Source organism: Mercenaria mercenaria, chromosome 10 (assembly GCF_021730395.1).
Source record: "Mercenaria mercenaria strain notata chromosome 10, MADL_Memer_1, whole genome shotgun sequence".
NCBI lineage: Eukaryota > Metazoa > Mollusca > Bivalvia > Venerida > Veneridae > Mercenaria > Mercenaria mercenaria.
In genome coordinates, this window is record NC_069370.1 from 14,485,318 (window position 1) to 14,510,000 (window position 24,683).

Sequence of the window (24,683 nt, forward strand, 5' to 3'; positions counted from 1 at the left end):
CTATTTGTTTCCAGATACTACTTTGGATGTTCAATTTGATACTGAATTTACGACTCCGAATCCAGGTTTGTTTTACTTTGATGTATGCTTCTCGTAATCGTTAATATACTAAAATAATGCAATGGATGTGTTGTAAAATCGATTAATATTTTATGTTCATTGTGAGTTTTTTTTGGCAAGCACCTTCACACAGATTTACAATTTATGACCGCTATTATGTTTAATTTAATTTAAACGAAGAAACACATTCAAGATGTTTGGATCATATATCAAAATGTCAATGTCTATCTTTTGCTAAAAAGCTGTGGTTAAGAAGTTCTTAGTTCAGGTGAGATTTTTTTCTTGATAACGTGTGAGAAATATTTCTTGATAACGTGTTCTGAATCTAGCCTACTAGCAGGTAGTTGTTTTGATATTTTCAGTAAATGGTAACTGGGGAAGCTGGGGTGAATGGTCTGTGATCTGTACAAAGAACAATAAGCAACGAAGTAAGCGGCTATGCAATAATCCTAGTCCTGCTTTCCATGGTAACTTTTGTGAAGGAAATGATACATCGTTTAGGAAGTGTACACCATCAAACACCTACCAAGGTTCGTACAAACGGCTATAGGATATAAAGTAATGTACAAATAAATATTACAGACATCCAAAAGGCACGGTCACTTCAAGAAATGAGGTAACCGGACGATGAAAAGATAATAATGAATAGGAAGTCCCTTCTTTAATCCTATATTCAACGACGAGCAAGAGTTTTTTTTTTATAAGTAGATCACATGGAAATATTTTATGTTATTTCACATACATGCCAATTAAACCAAATCACTAAATATAGAAGTAGAACTTTTTTTACAAAAATCTTTTATCTTTTATTTCTATTACAACTGATTTCAAATTTTTTCAGCACATACTATTACCTTTTCATATCAAGACATTTATACTTTAATGTGAATGTGCATGCATATCGATGTTATGCAATTTACAATTAAAATAAAAAAGATATTGCTATCTCAGAAAACATACAATTCGGTAAAGCAGTAACATTTTCAAGTCGAGATGGCACAAATTCGTCTTGCTACAAAACATCGTACGAAGATTATCCGTGGATCATGATAGACCTCCTTGACCAATATCACTTGGATTTACTAACTATTAGTAACTATATGGATGGTAAGTAATACATTTTTATCAATTTACGGGTTCTTAATTGAAGTGATACAACTATTTGATATCGCATAGCTTTCAGTGTAATAAATAGTGCTGATGTTTCTTCAATTTTTTGCACAGAATATTATTTTAACAATCCTATATTTTAACCCGTGGTCTTCGCAGCCAAGTCGTTATAGTCGCTGACTTGCAATCACTTGCCTCTCACCGCTGTGTTTGATGTAAAGTTATTCACATGAGGAAGCAATCCAGCTAGCTTGTGGAAGGTCTCTGGTTTTACCCTGGCGCCCGCTCAGGTCTAAAACAATTCTCTAAGGGACTGCCTGGGTTCTCTAGCGCCAGCAAAAGCTGGAAATATCATCATATGATCGGAACTGTGTAGGTGTGACTTTAAGCCCAACAAAAACTTTTATTTTAACAGTCTCTAACTTAGTAATCCTAACTGGACAGACATCTTGTAACATGAAAGAACGATATTTTACTGGATGTGGCGGAACTCTAGCTGGGGTTGTTGATCTTACTGGTGTCACTGCGAGATTCATTAAATTACAAGTTATGGAAGAATATAGGTCATTGTATATCTGCGGACTTAGTTTATCAGGCGAGCAAGGTAACATGTTTTGTTTATAATGTTAGTTTGGGAGTGTGGATTTGCTACGCTTCTTTTATTTTGAAGATCATAACTAAGTGCAAACAAATTTTAAGGCAGTTCTTCACGTTTGATAAATATTTCATAAAAATGTAAATAATAAAATGTCATCATTATTGTGATCATCCAACAGACTCCCATTATGAAAATGTCCATTTTGTCCAAATTAGAAGAAAAGAAGACTAAATCTTTTTTATCTGCTGAAATTTCGTGGTATATTATTATTTTGTTAAGTGATGATTAAATCTAATTCAACTTTTTTTAAGGCCTAATTCACACAGAAAGGCAGGAACTATTAAGAGAATGTTAGAAAATACGGGGGACACTGTTACAAATGTAGAAATTAAAAACTGAAAATTTTTGAAGAACAATATCCATTATGCATAAACTAACATGATGCCGCACACTGGTCAGTGCAAACATGCATTTTTTGCACTAGTATTATTTTGCATGACTGCCTTCTATACTCCCAAACGCTTTTTTTAGATTTTATTAATCTTATTTATAGACAGACATGTACATACGTAGAGAGCTTCTTAACCAACCTTTCTCATATTTGATTTACCTGAACAAATGTTATGAACCTTACAAAAATTTGATAATCCTACTAGATTAGATTCGTGCCTCTTGTTATCTAAAAGCGAACATATCCAGAGTATTGTAATTGTACTTTGACATATGGCACAAATTATTTCGGGTTAGTTACTTAGTATTCTGGAAACGCGAATATTAACTAGGTATCTCTAGGTTATGTTTGAAGGGAAGGTAGCAACTCTTAGCACCCTTGTGGGTACTAGTTTTGTTAATCTTTTTAATTGAAAAGATCGCAAACATTATCTATCTAACGATTTGTTTATTTAACAGTTTTTCATGAGACCAATCTCACAAGCAACCAAAGCATCTGTGAAAGTACTCAGGAGGCGGAAGGTTCTGCTAGCAATAATGGTAAGACTTAAATCGCAAGGGAAATAATATACATGTGAACATTTAAGTAAATTAATGATTAACTTTACGTTTTACTCTGATGTCTTGCTGGATATCTGTTCCTTTTTATTTGTCCATAGTGCATCAATTATTTGTCTTCCTACAATTGCATATAGTTTTAATACAAACGCGTTGCAAACTTCAGTTGTCTCCCTTTTTAACCATACTATTGCATATATAAAACGTAACTGGATATAGAACATGGCTATAAGAATTCACTAAAATAATATTCAGTTACAAACACAAGTTTATTGGCAAAAGGACCGATGCATTTTTTCTAAAAGGATGCAGAACTACAATCTTGAAATTTTACATCGATTAGTTGGCGTACGGGGACAAGAATAAATCAAGCAAAATAAAATGGATGTTTGAAATTCTGATGACAGGTAAAACACAAATCTAGATGAAATAAAGGAAAAATATAATGAAAGCCATATAATGCTAAAAGGTTGATTAGACATGACATACAACTTCAGAAACAAACAAAAGCTTGTCCTGTCCGTTATACACTTTCAGATGTAAACATCAATAAGGAGTGGTCATCATGGAGCAATTGCTCAGCTTTCTGTGGCATCGGGACTCAGTCTAGGACCCGACCATGTATCAACAATATAAGTGATAGCAGCGGTGCCTCATGTCGGAGAATGGATACAGAGTATAGAACGTGTAAAGACTACGATTCTTGCTTCAGTGAGTGCAGTAATTATAATTATGTCATGTTTTTGTTGTTGTTTTTTGGTAATGTCAATGTGTGCAGACTGAACCGGAATGGTACCCTTTTTACAAAAATCTATAACATCCCTGTGCTGTTCTCTATAATATCGAACAGTTTCCTTTAAAGAAATGTTCACTTCTTCGTTTCAAATTTTGTTAATATTAACAAAATATACAATAATCTCATGTGCGTAACATATATATGGTATGATCAGTGACTATGAAATATGATCCAAAAATATATAAACAATTATTCCTATAAAATAGAAAAAAAACTGTAACTTTCATTTGACCAAAACCTCATGAATAGTAGCTCCTAGTAATAAAGGATTTTTTTATAAAAAAAAAATGGTTAAGGTAACTGACCTCTCTCTGCTTTGGGTTCGAAAACTCGCTGGGGGTATTAAATTTTTCATATGAGACAGTTGTCTAGCTGGCTGAAGGAAAGATGCCAGCTCGTGATGAGATAAAGCCGCCCAGAGGGACACCTCAACCAATAAAAATTTAATGGCGCCATATGACCTATAACTGTGTTCATGTGACATTAACCACCCCTTCTCCTAAAAAAGATAACGCTAGTCAGTTATATTAAAGAAAATTACTGGTAAGATGACTTTTCCGTTTCAGTATGTTCCAAAAGATATGAAAAATGCTACAACATTATTCCTGAATTAACTAGCTGGCGACATGCTGGGAATGAATGTTGGAGAAGAAGAATGAAGCTGGTGTCACTAAGCTCCCTCAATGAACTTCGCTTTGTCAAGCAACTGTTGCGTAGGGAGACAAGATACACACGAGATCGACCGTCTGTAGCGATTGACAGTCTCCAAGGCAACACGAGCTACTTCACCCACATAGGTTCTAATATTTATATTTAATCAAAACACTGACAGAAGCATACTGAAGAAGTTGTTATTTAGAAAATCAATCACATTTTACTTAATCGCAAACTGAAAAACATTAAATGATGACCATCGAAAATACCACTTTCGATTTGTTGTTTATTGTGACATTCTCTTAGTTAATACAATAGTAAATATGTATGATAGTGAAGTCCATTTTCTTTTTTACTTATTTGTGTTCTATACTTCCAAATAATTTTCCTACAGATTGTGTTAACTATCACAACAGCAGTCTTTAAGTGTCGTGTTGCGGATGCAAAAGTCTCCCCGTACTTGGATTCAGTATTGTTATATGTTCTAGTTCTTTGAGATCATTTGGTCGATTTAGTTTTGGTATTATAAAAGAATTCCGCTTAGGCCGGCACTAGAGGGGGTGAATGTGTTGCATATGTCGTTACTTCTCATGAACAGACCCAATCAAACCGATAAGGGCGCTGACTTCAAATCACTTGCCCCTCACCGATGTGGGTTCGAGCCTCTATCGGGGCGTTGAATTCTTCATGTGGGGAAGCCACCCAGCTGGCTTACGGAAGGTCGGCGGTTCTACCCAGGTGCCCGTTCGAGATGAAATAATGCACGGAGGGGCACCTGGGATCTTCCCTCCACTGTCAAAGCTGGAAAGTCGCCATATGATCTATAATTGTGTCAGTGCGACACTAAATCCAATAAAAAATCATTATCTTACTTATTTGTGATATATTATACTATGTGTCCAAAGGATTTTCTAAAAGATTTCATTTTCTAAAAACATATTTAATCAAGTCATATTTACAAGAGCCGTTTGTGTTATTGATGTTTAACAATCTTTTGATGTTTAAAGGTATATATAGAATGCTGAAAAAGAATCAGGTAGTTGCGGACTATTCAGAAGATTACAAACCTATCATCTTTTCAGCATGGTAGGTGTTTAATGATAATTTATTTTGAACCGGGAAATTGTTCCTCATTTTTGACCGGGAACATCCCTTTTTCTTTACGTTTTATTGTCGACATTGCCAAGAAAATCAGGAAACATCTTCATCCTTTTTGACCCGGAAACATGTTTCCCTTATTTCATCGTTTTCTATTGACGACAATGAAACTAAATAAGTATCAATTATTGAATGAGTGGACGAATTACTAAATGCGTCCGTCGGCATATTAGTTTTGAAGGAAAATACATTTATTTACATGAAAAAAGGAGTTTTCAAAGGGATGATCCAGACTTCTCTTTTAATACATACAATCTAAATATAAAATTAAACCCATAAGGAAGAATAGAAAATACAGATCATGGATCTATTTCAATTATTTTCGTTTTGATTTCAATTAGAAAATACAATACACAAACGAAATATATCGAGCGAAAACAAAATGAGAACTGAAATTGTATAAAAAGTAAAACATAAAATGTTCTTAAGAGTTTTTAAAATGAACTGCAAAGACTTTCTAGTAGTCTTTTCAATACATACTTCGTCACCGCTGCGCAAGATAACTGCATTGACATAAGAAATCGGTTATGGCCTTCCTGCGCTGAGGTGACAATTTTCTTCCATTTAGTGTAATAGTAGCTTCGTAATGGGTGCCATTTGATTCTTTGAATTCCGACTTCGACGAATTCGTGTCCCATTAAAAAAGCGTGTAGGCCAAAACGCGATGTTACTGTTACAAATGTGACTTTACGAACTTTTATTTGTTATAATATTTAATCTAATCTTTATCATAAGGAAACCAGGGGAACCATCTAATTAAAGTTGCACACGAATGAATTTCCAGTTTTACCACCAGGACAACACATGGGAATCCGAGAGCTGTGAGACCGGTCTTGCTGAGTACTTCATTTGTGAGATAACTTTCGAGACATACAAAAATAGTAAGTTCTGTTAAATAAAGAGTTTACATATATTTAAGTATTTTGTTTTATTTAGTATTTCTTTTCTAACAGTCAAGTTATCTTACATATAATCTGAATGTTGTTATTTATAGACATTAAATTTGAATCTGAGTGATTTTAACAGTAAGTTATAAATCGTAATATAAAGTTTATAACATAAATCAAAATACTGTAATAGATATGTTACCTATCATGAATACGATGATACATAGTTACAAATATGTTTTTAATGTTTCTGATTATGTAGATGGAGAACCTAAGCCTCGATTTTCAAAGTTTAGCAGTGATTGGGACACATTTCCTGATCAGCAAATTAAAACGACAGAATACACAGGAATGGTAAATGTATCAGACGTAAATACTCCATGCTTGTACTGGGCAAATGTAACAAAAGATAGGTTCGTTTCCGTAAACTTATTCTCTAAAATGTCACATTTAATCAAAGACGTTGCTGGTCTTTAACACTATTTTCTGTACTTCTTTATAGCTTTCTGGGAAAATAAAATTCCAAAAATAAACAACATGGTTTCAAGAGCAATGCTAGTACGACATTCAGTCTTTTGCAATGGCTTTTCTATCATTTTGTCTTTTTTACTTTAAGTTTTATTATGATCTAAAGATTTAGGAGCGACTAATATCTGCAGATGAATTTAGACGGATCATAAAACGGTTTGACCGTTCCAAGGCGGTGCCCCACTGTGTTCCTTTGTTTGTTCGTCTTGTCCTCTTGTGTAGGCTTTGTGTGTGTATGTGTGTGTGTTCCTTTGTTTGTTCGTTTTGTCCTCGTGTGTTGGCTTTGTGTATGTGCACGTGTATGTGTGTGTGTGTTTGTGGTGTGCACGTCTGCGTGCTGTAGGTTTCGTTTTGGGGAGGCTGCGGTTTTGGTACGTGGCATTCCCTGTTTGATATTTGTCTTTGTTTTTATCATTTCGGTGTCCTTCTTTATGTATATTCGTGTCTGTGTGTTACTTTTATCTTTAAATGTTGTATTCATTTTTGTTTTCGTATAAAATATATGTGCTCAACCGGTGCGCAAATGCATATGTTTACATATACCCCTATTTCAACGTAGAATGTTGTAATAACGACTGTGTCCTTCGACTTTGGCTTTTCCTGTTGGACCTTTGTCCTTGTCTTTTTTCAGTCTAAAACAAAACGAAATGTGGTGGCAGAAGTTTTTCCCCGAGAATGAGGAATCCAATGATGACGAGTCAGGCCTTTATATTTACCGTGATTATTCACAAGGGAGAAAATATGCACATAATTACTGTCGTGACCCTATGAATGACGGCTATCTGGGATGCTACACAACTAATGGCTACTCACCATGTACATTCGTGTGTAAGTTGGTTTGATTTTCTTTTGTTACAAATATGTTTCTTTAGAGATTCATGTTTATAAATCAGATGACATAACAAAATACTGAAACCACTGAGTAAGAATTTTTAAAGGGCCTCTTGAGGGCAAATTATATTATATCTTGTATTATTGCATAAAGTGCCACAGAGTTTTGAATTTATATGAAAAATTTCATATGATTGGGTAGCCAGAAAAAAATCTGTATAGAAGCAAAAACAGTTATAAAGATGTTTGACCATTTCTCATATCACACATGTTTATACTGAGAACATGTTTTGAGATTATCAAGTGATTGTTATTGTTTTTGTCCAAAGCAGTCAGTTCTGACAGTTTCTATGAGGACACTAATTTTTATAGAGGACTAATTTTCATGTATTTCATGACTGCGTTCAAGGAAAATATAGATTTCATTCAAAGTCAAAGTATAATGCGCTAGTTATTGCCCATACAAAGTAGACGTTTCGGTTAAATCCACGTTTATGCTAATGATGTTAGCACTTAATTATGTCTCCAACCAGTGTTGTGGGAGACATATTGATTTACTCCTATCTGTGTGTCTGTCTGTGTGTGTGTGTGTCACAAATCTTGTCCGATCTCTAAGTCAAACATTTCTTATCCGATCTTCACCAAACTTAAACAAAATGTGTTTGACTATAAGTCCTCGGGCAAGTTCGATAACTAGGCAAATCGGCTTAGGCACTTCGGAATTATGATCCTTGAACATAATTACCAACACTACCGATACAGCATTGTAGACCGGTTACTCCAGCATGTGAATACCAAAGGCAACAAACAGCATACAAAGACAGACTAACTATTCAGATGATTAGGCAGTTGTGGGAAACATGCGCTTTTCTTAAAAGCACCTCTAGTTCTACAACTTATTAGTACCATCGTGGTAAACGGACACTTTATGTTCATTTCAGTACCGGCAGCGCCTCATTCTGCAACTTCTTATTACTATCGTGGTAAACAGAACACAACTTACTCTGGTAAAACTTGTCAGCACTGGAACATCGATGTCCCTCAAGTCCAGGAGGTTATTGAATATGACTACAAAGGTGAATCTTTGAAGGACAAAGGAAATTATTGCCGTGATATTTGGGACACTGGTTATATTTGGTGTTACACCACGGATATAGACACTCGATGGGAACCTTGTATTGTAAAAGGTAATGTCTACTTTTCTACGTGCTTATATGAGTAAACAGTAGAAATTACGATTAAATCTATAGGAAAATCATTTAATAAAATAGAACACAATCAATAAAAATAATAATAGTTTAGTTTGATGGAGTCTATAGACATTAGATGGGAACCTTGTATACTGAAAGGTAAACTTTGCTTTTCTACTCGCTTATATACGTAAACATCAGAACTCAAGATTAAATTTATGAAAAGATCCTTTTATAAAACAGAACAAAATCAATAAAATGATAATAGTTTAGTTCGATTGAAAAGGTCATTAACATACGTGAAGGGCATGGGGTTTGGTGCATGCCAGTTTCACAAAGATAAACTTTTGCATAAGTTATGAAATACTCAATTGTATACTGTAAATGATATAAATAGGGTCAATTTGATATATCAGCACACCAATACATTCAGTATCTATATAACCAGAACACCAGGATGGAAGGGTATTTCTAAACAAGACAAGAATATACTCCTTCCTTCCGTTATACGTAGAATCTAGGAAAAACTCATACCTGAGCAGTCAACGCGACAATAACAGGAAAATATAGCGACTAGCTGTAGGCTTTACGGTTTTTCAATTTAAAAAGTATCTTATAGACTTGTGTGGATAAGTTGCATTTCTTTTGAACAGTATGAGGTTCGCACAATGTATTTTTGGAAGTGACGTAATTATTGTTTTTGGATCCAATGAACTTATTTACAGATTCATCTTCTGGTCGCTGTTCACAAATTGTGGAAAGTTACTCAAGGACATTAAATGTAACATTTTCCGGGAAACCATGCAAACACTGGAACACATATATAGCTGGCAAAGATATGAGCGCATCAATTAAAGTTTTAGATAATTATTGTCGTGATCCCTTTGATGAAGGTTTCCTTTGGTGTTACACAGATCTTGCAAACTTGAAAAGAGAGCCTTGTTTTGACTTAGGTGAGTATCAAAAGTTTGTAGATAGTGTAGCGTTAATTTTTAATACATCAAATATACAGTGTTATGCTTGTAGGGAGAAATACATGATATTATACAGGATATTACAAGTACATTCCTGAAATTAACAATTAAATGATTGTCCTATTACAGTCTCCAGTATAGTCTTAATTAGATTGATTAGTGTCTAAAAAATGTTTCAAAGCTTGGAAATAGTGTGTGATGTTCTTCCAAAAGGCTGCCATAGGGGTGGTTGCAGTAGCTAAGCCATTGCGTATCTATGTTTTGCATGCTCATTGATATACACGGAATTCCCATTTTAAATTTGACGATGTTGCCTCTAAAATAGATGCTGTTACCATGAATTTCTTCACATCATCGTTGTTCCAAATGAAATGAAAATAAAAATGTATACTGAAATTTATATCTTTGTACTAATAATTCTGTTTCTGAAATGTTCATTTTTCAGACGAACATATAAATGAAGATAAGAAGACTGGCAGCTTAGATTCTAGAGAAAATTATACCTGCGCCAATGGAGATTTGATCAATTTTGACAATTTGTGCAACAGAAAGATAGATTGTGTTGATTTGTCTGACGAAATGGAATGTTATGAAAATAATAAAAGTAACTAACTTTTTTCAGTTCATTCTTCTAACCTTTCGTTTCTATCTGTATAGGTGAATCTTATATAGGTTGAAAAAAGGTGTTTGTTGCACTATACGATGTATTAAATGCCTGTCCTTTACGCTAAAATGCATTTTGTTTTTGAAAAGTCAGATTATGCAATGCATTTTAACACAGTGGTGTTATGTCCTTCAATAAATACATTTATTCAGTTTCATTTTTTTTCGGTCAAATTAATAATCTCCGATTTAGTTTGATTTTGTAACATCCGAAATTTATAATCATGCTGGGAGAAAGCAAATACGAGTTTTTCGAAATAGCTTAGTACCGTAGCGAATTGTCAGCATATAGTAAATTTAACTAAATACATTCATCTAGTTTTGCAAATCGACAGATGTCATCCGAATATTATATTGTTGCCGTAATTAGCAAGATGAATAAAGTAAAGCTACCTTAGGTATATCTGCACCATTTGCGTTGGCTTACATCATTTTTTTCCTTTCAGAGCATTTTTTACTAAACAGTGTTAAGCTGAGTCCTTCAGACACCGTGAATTTTCCGAGGGATTCGATCTTTGAATGTAACAGTTCGGAATGGATATCTCTTCTTGCTCGCTGTGATAGTGTCATAGATTGTTTAGATGCTTCAGACGAAATCGGTTGTTCTTACCTTCTGCCAGGTTGATTGTTTACATTTCTATATGGTTTAATTTGAAGGGCACGCTACAAGCACTTAACAGAACAACTCTCAGGAAAGCTTTGTTTAACGTTTAAAATGTTTTTTACAAATCAAAATGATAAAATTACTCTCCACAAACATTTAGTGCAAGCTTTTTGAACTTTATATAACGTTTCCTTGCTAGATCAGTGTTTTTAGAAAGATCGATTGTAAAAATACATTGTATAATTGAAACGTATTTGATAAGATATTTTGCCTTTTTATATTATCTTCAACAGGAGTACACCTAGTTTTTGTTCTGCAGATTCCATACGTATATTCCTAATAGCATTTATTTAACAGACAACCAAACGTCGTTTTTTCTAGACCACAATAACTGTCTAATGGATGAATTTCGTTGTACTGCTGGAGATTGCATTCATATAAGCCAAGTCTGCGACTTTATTGTGGATTGTACGGATGCTTCTGATGAATATTGCGGTAAGATATTCATACTTTTGGTTCTTGTCACGTCATGGTCGTATTCATTCATAACAGGAAGCAATTTCGCTTGAATTTCGGAAAACGTCATTTCTACTGAGGCAGTACTTTTACTAAGCTTGATCGGCGATATATTAACTTTTCTATCGATTCGTCATAAAATCAAAACTTATTCATGCATTCTATTAAGGCGGTCATTGGTGAAAGCACAGTACTTCCTAAATACAAATATATGCACGAAGCAAATATGAAATAAATTAACTATATATTAAGACTTTTCGGTGATACAATTATCCGCTTATATTGTCATTAGTGCCTTACTATCGCTGTCATTTCAGAAATGGAATTTTGTGGCATTAAGGAATACAAATGTAGTAGCGGACAATGTATATCAGCGGAAAACAGATGTGATGCTTACGTACATTGCCTGGACGGTAGTGACGAGCAATTTTGTAGTAAGCCTTAAATAATGTACTACGACTTAATAAGAAATATTATCTTTGTTGAATTCAAAAGCGCTTCGAATGTTTCGTATTAAATAAGGACACTGGAAGTATGACGTTATTATACGATAGAATCAGTTTGTACTTTCTAATGATACACCATAGCTACATGTACAACGGAGATATCGGCGCGCTGAAACAGCCAAAGGTTTGATGGATGTCGTCAATGGTGTAACCACTGTTCCTTGACACCACGATAAAATCGAAACATTTTATCTCGAGCAAGGATTTTCTCTTTGAAAAACATTGTTTGCCGTTTGGATGCATATAATTACATCACTCAAGTGGTGCCCACGTAGTTAATTTCTCCAAATAACTCCAAACGATGATTTTATTCAAGGCTTTAATCACTGTCTGTGATAAGCTATTTCATATATAATCATTCTAAGTTTCTTAAATAGTATAATTGTACATTTTAACTATAGTATTTATAATTAAGTAAAACGCAAGAGAATATCATTCAATATGTAAATATTTGCATCTTCATAATTATGTTATCTTTTGAATTGGAATAAGTTGTTTTCCCGGTAATTGATAATTTAGTAGTTAATTTTCATTATCAGATGTGTCCATTATTTGTAGCAATAGGTGAAATGAGATAACAAAGTGTATGTTTTACAGATACATGTAATGAAGACAAAGCTTTTCACTGCGATATTGTTAGATGTATTCCGAACAGATTGGTATGTGACAAATATGCAGATTGTGTGGATAGAAGTGACGAAACATCGTGCATGGAACGTACTTACCCTTCGTGTGAACACTGGTGGAACATAGGTTTTAGGGAGACAGGACCATATGTTATTAGTATGTACAATCTTTTCTTAACTGTTTAATGTTTTGACTTTAACTACAAAATGTACAAGTCCTTTTGATGTCAAATTGAAATAATTCATACGGAGACTGGATCGCTATTATACGAACACAGAACAAAATTTCTTGTAAATTGGTACATAAAGTAATCCTTATGATTCAAAACAGGTGTACTTGGTGCCTTTTCAGAGGACAGAGAAAAAAGAAAACACCCTTCATGGCCCGATGAAACAGGCCAGAAGATAGCTCAGTCCCGGGGGGATTTTAATACTGCCTTTCATAGCGTCCTATGCCGTTTAATAACTTTAACAAAGACAACTGAATAATTGCCTTCATCTGAAATCTTCTGAAGTTTGTAAACAACAGCCCCATGTAGAAAACGGGTTACATAGTACCTTCTCACAGAAAGTTTCTTTAAACTACTGTTAAATTATTAAACCAAATCTGAACTACAATAGTAAGCTAAAGCAAAATATTTACGTTCTTGATAACAACGATAACCTTGCTGAAGAAGCTTATTTGTTGTATATTAATTACGCCCATTGACATCCTCAGCATGGCTACACACACTTGCAAACCGAATTAATTGAGAAATATGTATACCATGAGATGTTGCTTTGGATATATACCCATCCAAATCGGCGGAAAATTACCATATTAATGTTAAGATCATGTCTCTTGTCATAGTTGAAATATGCACGATGTTGTCATAAATATATAGATGTAAATCTAAAACTGAAGCAGTTGTATCCAAATTGTAAGGTTCATTTAACTGGAGCTCCCGGAGATAAATGTATCCTCCAACTGAGCTAAAACTGAGCATATTAAGAATAGCGTGATGTATTATTAAATTCAGTAATAATGTCTGCTTGCGTATCCGGAGAAAAGCTGAACATTAAATCTCTTTCATAATATTGGTATTTCTCAAATACTTAGGCGAATATGTGGTAAAGAACATTTGAATCGAACAAACTAGATTAGTACAAATGTATCATTTCATTCTTTTTTCCAAGGTTTTAAAAAGTCACAAAAACACGTTTGTTTTTATTCGATGAACAAATATCTACGAATTGCTGATATAGATTTTTTTACTGATACTTGTTCAAATATCAAACCTAGTTTAAATTTGTTTACAAGACATGACAGAAAAAAGAAGGTACTTTGTTTTAGTCATGATTTTCATGTCTTTTTACAAGACTTGAGACATGTGTATTTGTGACGTTTTAAAATTTGGCTGAGGCCATAAAATAAATGAAATGATACCATAGCATTTATATATTTAGGCTGACGTTTTGTGTTTTTATCAATATACTTTGTTCGACATGTGGGTGACATTTCATAAATATATTCTAAATATTATAGAATATATTGCAAAAATATCGAGGGATTCATAAGTACATTTTGTTAAATTGGGATTTGCTGTTACAGGTGGAATTGATGTGATATGTGACTTTGACTCCGTTTTCGAGAAACATGTTATATACACTATATTCAACAATATAGACATAATTTGGTATGATGAAACAAGGACAGGAAATATGTATGTCCGAGAGAGCAAACGAGAATCTGACGCCAGTTTCGTCGAAGCATTTGCAACTGGCAATTGCACTCAGGAGGTAAATATAAATGAAAATGTAAGGGTAGATTTCTCGTTAGCACGGAGCACAGTAACTCAACAAGAGCTATACATCGCATAGTATGCGTGCCACAAATAGATATTGTAGTGGAAATATATAGCACCCGGATTGCTTCTAAAATCCATCAACAAGTACATTTTAATTATATGCAAGATGTAAAAATGAGGACGGGGCAGAGAAAGGGGACTTATAACAAATGTTATAAAGACCGGTGTACCTTATGCCGACGTGACATCTCAAAAATGTACTACTTCAAAGGATGTCGCATCCTTGTTCAAGGCAACTGAGTATTTTCGTGACATAATCGAATATAATTAAGTGTACGTACACAGTGATTTATACTTTGCCTCTTTTTGGTCTTAGAAATTATTAAATACTTGCAGAGAACAAATTTATAACGACAAGGAACATGTGTAAGTGTGTGACTATGCTTGAATAACTAGATTGCAGTTAAAGGAAAACGGTGATACTTGAATATTTCTGGTTATAATTGATATTTTACTACTAACATAGTATGTATGAGATACAACCAGAAAATATCTGCAAACTATCACAAAGAAAAAGACTTCATGTAGGCCTGAAGACACCTTTTAACACACTCGAAGTTCTAGGTTTCCGGATGTAAACTTCACACTATGTCGAAATTATATTTAAAGTTTGACCAACAAAGATTTTTTCTCTTAGAAAAAAAAAAACAAAAACATTTGGGTGTGAGGAATTTGAGTATCAATTTCAGTATGTCATTTTATTTTCTAGATCAAACAGTCTTGTGACCCTGTGCATAAATCTATACAGTCTTTCAATGATGAACATTTCATTGATGACATTAAAGAATGTACGTGCGCGATCCAGACGATCACAAAACCAACAGATGTGTAAGTAGTGTTCTCATCTTAAGCATGTAGGACACAAGATCGTCTTGTATATTTAAGTTACTGGGCGACACTTTCTTTAGGAAATATCAACTTTAAAAATACATTTTATTTTCCCTTTTTTTGGATTTAAAACAAAATGCGATAGGCATCAATATGAAAATGAAAAATGAATATTTTGATGTGAGAGAATAGTTTTGTGAACGCTTTTAAAGGTTATATTTATAGGTTATTAGCTTTGTATTGAGAAATATGGGCGAGTTCTGCAGCTGCCTTTAAACGCGCTGTATTTATCCGCTGAGAACGAGTGTGTATTTCTCCAAGCAAAGTTAAACATAAGTAATCTGTTTGTTACATACGAATCTACTCATATTTATTTTATATAACTATTACGAATTTGATCAATAGCCTGAATAAAACTGACAATATTGGCGTAAATAAAAAGTAATATAATGACACATGTTAAAATGGTGTCACGCACCCGATTTGAAATTCTGACGTCAGTATGGAAAACATTGACGTTTTTGGTTCCGTTGTAACTTAACGGAGAATTAGAATGAGTATGGAAAACATTGACGTTTCCGGTTCCGTTATCACTTAACGGAGAATTAGAAGGAGTATGTATTTTTATGGTTTAGGTTAAGAATCGTCATAAACTGCCTTCTTGTCCGTTCCACATGTTATGTCATTCTGAGAACTTTTTCGATCATGCCAATAAAGCCAAATACTTTATAAGTAAATACACAGATTAAAAAATACTCAAACACAATATTTCCAAAATTGTCAGGCATAAATTGACGTAATCTAGTAGCTCTTCACAACTTCGCATTATCATAAAATATTATTATTATAACGTTGTTTAACTTTACTGTTGTTTTAACGCAGTACAAACAAAACCTGCAGTGGAAATATATCTGATGGGAAGGAACTGACGTTTACCTACAAATTATCCGGATACTTTCGAACTGTTAAACTTCTTTCGTCCCACACAAATAAATATCAGATCAAAGTAGGCAATCTCACTTGCGTATCAGGTATATCTTTTAACAGATAGTCTTAGTTAAAAAAAAATTCAGAAATGGTAGAGAAGCGTTTCCGTTAAGTGCGTTGGCATCACCCTGCAATAACAAGACTTAGTCCGATATAGCAGTACCACAGAGCACATGTGATCTCCTTGGAACGATAAAATATCGATTATCTGAACATAACTGACTTATTGCAGCGCTATACTTTTTGTACATTTTTGAACTCCGTCCTATAGTCGGCGCTACATCCAGGAAATTGCGACCGTATCTAATATCATTAAAGCGGGTCATTTGTTAGCTTTTTTCAAATGCCATTTTCTGTTTATATTTCATGATTTGCCTCAAGTTGATTTTGGGTCTTTGCTAATGTATATACTTGTCCGTTTTATAATTTTATGGGTGAATTTTTCATGCCGGTTAGATTACGATTTAGTTAAAGGACTTATACTAACATTGCAAAGGAAACATTTTCATCCAACGGCTTCATTATATTACCAGAGTCGCACTTCTTTGTGTCACAGCATCACATAGCGGGGCCATCCATGTGATATGGACACATTTCTATATCTTAAAAAAACGATCAAGTTGTAAGCGCTACGTATAGTTTAAATATAAACCAAGTATAACTGTCGCTAGATGATGAACGATGTGTAGGAGCAAGAAATAATTCTCTCTTTTAATATTCATTTTTTATAAGAACGCAATGTTGCTTTACCTTTCATTTTTTTCCAAGATTATCATCCCAAAGAAGACGGGTTAATTTGTAAAAACGATGTCAAAATTATACCAAAAGCACATCGATGTGTTTATGATGAAGATGCAGCGGGTTTTATCACTGGATGTAGATCAAGAAGTCACCTAGAAAATTGCGGTTTGTATAAATTTGTATTACATAAAAAATCGTTTAAATACACAAAAAGTGTCTTAAATTTATAAACTAGCGATAAACTTTGTGAGTTATTAAACAAAATATCGTCCTTGTCGTATCTTTTCGTCAAACATTATTTGATATTTTAACGATACTTAACAATTTTCTAATAAAAATTTAAATCTACACCTCTGTTTTCTTTTAAATGGTATTCCCTTTGTTTTACAAACCAGCTTTTATATGTATTTTTATGCCTTATGGAAAAAAATGTGATGTGGTAAGTAAATCGAATAAAATTTTATCTTTGCTAGATTTTATGTATCAGTTGACAGTTTTATTTAAGATATTGACAAAATAGCAAATGGCGTATCAGCTGTTTGTGCGGTCCTACATAGTTTCATTACACGAAACAAATCAACAGCTAAATCATTTAGATCTATATTTATATTAACACGATACTTTTTAGCAGGACCCGTTAGCCATATCTTCAACGTTTCTTGTTCGAAAACCTTTTATTGGCCAGTTTTTTAAACAGATTGTTCCTGTATTTGAGCGAATTCAAATGTACATATATTTTCCGTTTTAACTGCAGAAAATATTCCTTGTCCATCATCAACAGTTAAATGTCCAGGGAGCTTCTGTATACCCGTTAGATTTATCTGCGATGGAGAAATACAGTGCCCAGGCGGGGAGGATGAAGAAATGTGTGGTAAGAATTTGGTCCTAAACGTTTCTGTCTTATTCGTGAGTATGTATGCCAAGTCGAGAATTTGATTTGATTTGGGTTTCACGGCGCACCAACTTAGTACATGTTATATGGCGCCAAACAGGACTGAAGTTTTTGTTTCATATCTCATATACATTGAAATGAAAATATTAGGTATGGAATAAAAGTTTAATATCTGATGGAATCTCAGAGATGAGGCAAAATCATGTGTTTAGACTCTATTAGTGGCTTCATACGATCATGTAAAGATAAGTCATTCGTTCCAATTATTTTCATACACAAAGGGTCGTCCAAGAATTACATGGGACTCTTTGGTCGAGAATAAACTGTGATTCTTATTTGATAATTGTATGGCATTTGGCTTGACATTGATTTAATTTTATATAGAAAAAAAATCGTTACTTATTGCACTTTGGTATGGAATATAGCAAGAAAAGAACAAAATATTTCTCTTACATTTCTTACCTTAATTTATATTTCAATGTAAATGAGATATGAAACAAAAATGTTAGTGCTATAAGGATTTACAGTTTTTGTGTCCATTCTAGTATATGTAAACATTTGCTGTTTGTTTTTTGTGTTTTAGGCTGTACTATTGCCAACAATGAGATAGTCATCCTTGTCTACCAGCAGTTCTACAATAGTCATACAACTATTGTTGATAATTTTGCGAAGCAGTTTTACAATTTGAACACTACTGTTAGAATTATTAGGTACGAAACAAAACGCCCTCTTGTGGCGTTCAGTTTAAATAAAATACAGTTACACATAAACGACGAACAGCTACAACCGTTCAGTGTTGTGAATCGCATTGAAAAATGTGAGTACCGGATGATGGCCGAACATTTGATAAACTCTTTACGGTTTTCTGAGACAGCTATCAAAGGAATTATATTTTTGGATACTGATCCAGAGACAGTAAATGTTGCTAAAGAAATATTTAGAAGTGTCTCTCACGTAAAGCATGACCTAACAATTTATCGCATTAGAGAAATGCCGAATATAGACATAAAGGTGACAAACGATTTCCCACACGTGACCGATGTTGTAATCAGAAGGTGGAAAACATTGACTGCTATCGGAGCTGACTATTTCTCACAACTATGTACAGGTAAAAAAATTAAAAGTTATTACTAGTACAATATAGTTATGATAATACCGCACATTGATTAGTATTTTATTTATTTTGTTGGGTTTAACGTCGCACCGACACCATTTTAGGTCATATGGCGACTTTCCAGCTTTATTGGTGGAGGAAGACCCCAGGTGCCCCTCCGTGCATTATTTCATCACGAGTGGGCACCTGAGTAGAACCACCTACCTTCCGTAAGCCAGCTGGATAGCTTCCTCACAATGAAGAATTCAACGCCCCGAGTGAGGCTCGAACCCACATCGATGAGGGGCAAGTGATTTGAAATCAGCGACCTTAACCACTCGGCCACGGAGCCCCCCCCCCCCCCCCATTCATTAGCAGGGTTGTTGTAATGTTAATGCTAATGCTAATGCATTAATAATGCATTATTTTTTTTTCAAATAATGCCAAGTAATGATTAATGCCACAATTTTAGCATTAAAAATAATGCTAATTTAATGCCAAAGTTAGTAATGCTAATGCTAATGCTTATCATTACTTAGGCATTATTTTCTGCATCACTGGAAATCCCAGGTTCAAGTTAACTTGGTGTGAACCAGATCAGATCCAGAGATATACCACAAACCTCAATCTGAAGGACATAAAACACAGTCCAAATGTTGAGGTATGAACAATATTCTGCCTAAATACTGATGAAATTTAAACCATATATGGGCTATCTAGTTATGAAACATTTCTGAACATACAATTAGCACTATTTATTTGTAACCAATTAAATTTTCAATAACATTCACAGTGTATCTAATGCAAATTAATGCATTGAACTATACATTTAAAATCTGGGACAGCTCCAAAGCGCAAATTCATAATAACAATTAAAGTGTGACATAATTAGTTTTGTTAACCAAAATATCAAACAAAATCTATTGTTATCTTTTGACACCTTTTTATCAATTAACAGTAAGCCACTGATAGTGATGTTAAAGACCTTAAGGCAACTAGTTTTTACATATCATGTCAAATATTTATTTATTTATTTTGTTGGGTTTAACGTCGCACCGACACAATTTTAGGTCATATGGCGACTTTCCAGCTTTAATGGTGGAGGAAGACCCCAGGTGCCCCTCCGTGCACTATTTCATCACGAGCGGGCACCTGGGTAGAACCACCGACCTTCCGTAAGCCAGCTGGATGGCTTCCTCACGTGAAGAATTCTACGCCCCAAATGAGGTTTCGAACCCACATCGATGAGGGGCAAATGGTTTGAAGTCAACGACTCTAACCACTCGGCCACGGAGGCCCCATCATGTCAAATAGGCTGTTAGAAAGTTATTCAACAGGTACTTGACTTTCAACATAAGTGTTTTTCAAAAGTAATGGTAATGGTAAAAGAAACATTCAGATATAATATAAGATAGTCATGCATGTATTTAACTATAGATGTATAGGAGAGATCGTGTTTGTACACAAATCCGTTGTATATTCTATTTTTAGAACTGATAAGACCACGATCGGGTGGGCAGGCGCCGAGCGACCATGTTTTTGTTAACAGTGATGTTTTTCTTCTAACTGCTAAAATTTTCTTAAAACATAATATCAATAATTTTTTGATCAATCGAAAGGATATAAAACAAGCAATTTATTGATAACTTTTAATTATTATTTCGAAATAAAATGGATTAATTATGAACGCTTAACTTACAGTGTTTTTTCTAAAAGTTTGGAGCATCGCTACGCCGCTATTAAAATCATATGTCATTTAAAACGGTAATTCATTTTCAAAAGATATTTGAATAAGAAAATATGAAAATCGTAAGCATTTCAAAACTTTTTGAATTTTTAAAATCCATAAATGAACGAAAAAGTTATTAAAAATTAAAAATTCCGATCCCATACACAAACGATGTAAAAATATTTTGTTTTGCCCACCGCGAGATAAACAGGTGTTGATGCGTGACGTCAGGGCGATCTCTCCTATTTAACTATAGATTACCTAGGTAAATACTGTAAAGCAGACTAAACGCTCAAATCTTTGAGCAGCTCATGTTCATAAAATGCAACAGTGATAAACTATAATACATTAACAATATCAAGCACTGGAGACATAGACAGATACAAAAATACTGAAGAATTTAAATGCTGTATTTCTTATGGTGCTGTTGGATCATTTCAAGTATTTCATACAAATTATATATAATCCCTAGTTGGTAGATTTGATTCATTACAAATGATTGTCATGTGTTGCTGCTATGAAATAAACAACTAAAATGATTAAATGAAAAACAAACAACAAACAAATAGTGATTCGATTATAACATGCAATGATTCACAAACAGTAATGATAATGCTAATGCTAATGCACCCTATGTAATGCTAATTTAATGCATTATTTTGACAAAAATAAGTAATGCTAATGCTAATTTAATGCCGATTTTTTCTAAGTAATGCTAATTTAATGCATTACTTTTGCAAGTAATTATTAACAACCCTGTTCATTAGTAAGTAAATTTAATCAGCAATCAGCAACTTCTGAAAATTTCATTATAATTAGGTGTAATCGGTAGTAATTTAATTCAATCTAAACCAATCAATGTTTAAACTGGTTGTTATCAGTCTGATAATATCCGATTACAAATCTGATTACAGTAAATTTCCATATTTTATTACTTCAGTAATTTACCGTAATAGATATGTTCCAATGATCTCATAAGGGTTGTTTTCTTTTCGAATTAATTAGAAAACTCAGTTGCGGTATGACTGATTAATATCTCTCAGGGTTCAGTATAGTTAAATGTTTTCATCCACTTAATGTACAAATGATTTTGTACTGGTTGGCATTTCATAAGCATCACACTAGTCATTAAATAATTACATCAAATATAATCCAACCTCATATTTACAAATGCGTCTGTATGAGACCTTGGGCTGTCTGTATTAGCAAAAATTGGGTGTTTTCATTTCAGTAACATATCAATAATGTCATTAAATTGTGGAAAGGTTTTTGTTGTTTTTATAATATGTGCTAAATGTTGCACAAGCATTTTTAATTTTAGCGTGAATAGTGCTAATGAATTCATTTTATTAAACTTAAGACTCTTTCGGAAGTTATACAATTAGCATGTATTTGACACATACTTCACAGTCAAATAATGTAATGAGCAATCACAAATGTAATCATGATTACTGATTTCAAGTTATCAGGGAGTTAATCGTACCTTAAACTTAATCAAACTAATTGTCACATTATTGTACTTTAATCGATTACTTTTGCCAAGTAATCAACCTATGTCTGGATAAAACCCTGCCTTATTCTGGAAACTAAACGGTCACGTTGGAATATAAAATATGCTGTTGACGTATTATAGATGGTCCATGCCCTTCAAGTCAATCAGTGCTGTCTATGGGCAGAGAAAGATTTACGTATTCTAGTGCTCTTTTGAACTATTCTTGGCAGACCACTGTTTTAAGAAAAAAAGTCTCACTCAAATGATACACGATTACTCTGATTTCTTTACTTCAAATTATGTATGATATAATTAAAATATGCTTTATCTGGGAAAAAATACCCTTTTCTCTTGTTTCAGCTTCTTCTGTAATGCATATTCCGAAGAGTTACAAATGTTCTTCAAGCCAGACATTTATTCTAAGTTCTCAAGTCTGCGACGGAGCTCCACAATGTATCTATGGTGACGATGAACGGCTTTGTAACTTTAGTTGTCCAACGGCATGTAAATGTCGTGGATTTTCGGTTAATTGTTCCAACACCAATTTTGATACGAACAGAATTGAAAGTGTCCCTAAGGCGACGCGTCTGCTGGATATGAGCTTTAACAAAGCCTTGAATAATATTATCGAAAGGTCACATATCAACTTAATTTCATTAGTTAGGCTCAACTTATCGCACTGTGACATTGACAATATATCGCCATTTGCTTTTCACAATGTGCGCCATCTTTTGACACTAGATTTGAGTTTTAATGTTATTAAGGTTCTAAGAAAATCAACTTTTGAAGTTTTGACTCATTTGACAGAACTGAATATGATGGGCAATTTAGAATTAACAATTATTGAGTCAAATGCATTTCGTGGATTAAAAAGAATTCAAAATCTAGATCTTGCTGGAGGCAAATTTAGACGTGTATCTGCCAATACGTTTTCCGGACTTACTCTTGAATACTTAGATCTGTCCGATGGGAGTATTGAACAGATTGAGCCTTTAGCATTTAAAGATATATCTGTGACAACTATTAGATTCGACAACAATAATATAAAAAGTTTTCATCAAGACATGTTCAATGGTGTTTTAAACCTGAAGAAATTGCGAACACCAGCATATAAATTTTGTTGTGTTAGACCAAGCTACATGAAAGAGGAAGATTGCTATCCCACTAAGGATGAGTTTTCGTCATGTGAAGATTTGATGAGACTTTCCGCTTTACAGACAATGCTTTGGTTTATTGGACTGACCGCATTCTTCGGCAACTTATTGTCCATTATGTACAGGCTAATATATGACAGAGAACGTCTAAGGATTGGCTTTGGGATTTTTGTAACGAATTTGGCGGCAGCTGACTTCCTAATGAGTGTATATCTAATTATTATTGCTGTTGCAGACGCTGCATTCAGAAACAGGTATTGATACTCTTACTCATCACTTTTGTGTGTTAATCTGAGAATAAGATTTAAAAAATAATCTGTCACTGGTTGTAGATGCAAATGGGAATATCCGATTCGCGGGTTACTGTTTTTTTCGGTGGCGAGGATATGCCGAATTACCAAAACAACTACTCGAGAGCCAAATATTCCCATCTATATTTATAACCGGGTGGAAGATTATTTTCTTGAATACAATATTTTACAAGTTACTTAAAAAAATAAAACAAAACGAAATACCGTCTTTGTACCTTTCTAATTGTATAGTATTCCGTAAACAAAAATAATGTCATGACGTTCGAAAGACACAAACAACAACGTTTTATCATTTATAATGTAATGGCATGTTTTTTGTTTCGGTAAACTATTTTAAATCGAACGATGTAAGTCAATGTTATTAAAAACGAATTACGTTGAAGATTCTTTAAAAGCTTAAGTGCAACCAAACAAACTAATAACAGGTTAGACTTGATTAAGTTAGTTCATGGAGGTTAGTGCAATATGCAGTACCTAAGGAGTCTCAGTAACATGGCTTAACTAAACTCTATTCTATGGATTCCGTGATCCCGAAAAACCAGAAAGAATACCGAATCCAGGTACGGCGGCAACACTTTACCCGAATACTGCTGCTGTAAAGTTAACAGAATCTTCAAGCAGATCCTTTGGAAACACAGAACGCAACCTTTCAAGCAAAATAAAATGATTTGAGGTTATATATGTTGACAAAAGGTGCGTCCCTGAGGTAGAAAATACTGTACATAATATATATTTTCATTTTTCAAGGGGTAAAATCATTATGGTTTCTGTTTCAAAATTACAGATACATTTTTGTGGACGATTACTGGAGAAGCAGTGCATGGTGTAAACTTGCTGGAGTGTTGTCAACAGTTTCATCCGAAGCCAGTATATTATTTATTTGTCTAATAACAATAGATC

General features: G+C 33.8%; 3 protein-coding genes across 3 annotated transcripts in view; all 3 read left to right on the forward strand.

Annotated features, from left to right (window-relative positions):
* Window positions 1–1,372: 1,372 nt before the first annotated feature.
* Window positions 1,373–5,499, forward strand: LOC123560052 (uncharacterized). Its single transcript, XM_045352298.2, has 5 exons — window positions 1,373–1,774; window positions 2,678–2,758; window positions 3,314–3,487; window positions 4,139–4,369; window positions 5,234–5,499. The coding sequence occupies exons 1-5, from the start codon at window positions 1,627–1,629 to the stop codon at window positions 5,314–5,316; spliced, it is 717 nt and encodes a 238-aa protein (XP_045208233.2). The 5' UTR covers window positions 1,373–1,626; the 3' UTR covers window positions 5,317–5,499.
* Window positions 5,500–6,126: 627 nt separating this feature from the next.
* Window positions 6,127–15,388, forward strand: LOC123560050 (plasminogen-like). Its single transcript, XM_053516775.1, has 10 exons — window positions 6,127–6,265; window positions 6,534–6,684; window positions 7,431–7,627; window positions 8,572–8,817; window positions 9,546–9,773; window positions 10,240–10,398; window positions 11,895–12,011; window positions 12,681–12,866; window positions 14,301–14,488; window positions 15,266–15,388. Exons 1-10 carry the CDS (start codon window positions 6,157–6,159, stop codon window positions 15,386–15,388), a joined length of 1,704 nt encoding a protein of 567 aa, XP_053372750.1. The 5' UTR covers window positions 6,127–6,156.
* A 649-nt stretch (window positions 15,389–16,037) lies between these two features.
* LOC123560051 (G-protein coupled receptor GRL101-like) overlaps window positions 16,038–24,683 on the forward strand; it is a 15,115-nt gene continuing 6,469 nt past the window's right edge. Inside the window, exons 1-6 of the mRNA XM_053552293.1 lie at window positions 16,038–16,415; window positions 17,140–17,277; window positions 17,867–17,983; window positions 18,588–19,112; window positions 22,679–23,726; window positions 24,568–24,683. The exon at window positions 24,568–24,683 is cut by the window's right edge and continues 414 nt beyond it. Coding sequence (XP_053408268.1) covers window positions 17,977–17,983; window positions 18,588–19,112; window positions 22,679–23,726; window positions 24,568–24,683 — 1,696 coding nt within the window. The 5' untranslated portion in view covers window positions 16,038–16,415; window positions 17,140–17,277; window positions 17,867–17,976. The remainder of the gene's footprint in view (window positions 16,416–17,139; window positions 17,278–17,866; window positions 17,984–18,587; window positions 19,113–22,678; window positions 23,727–24,567) is intronic.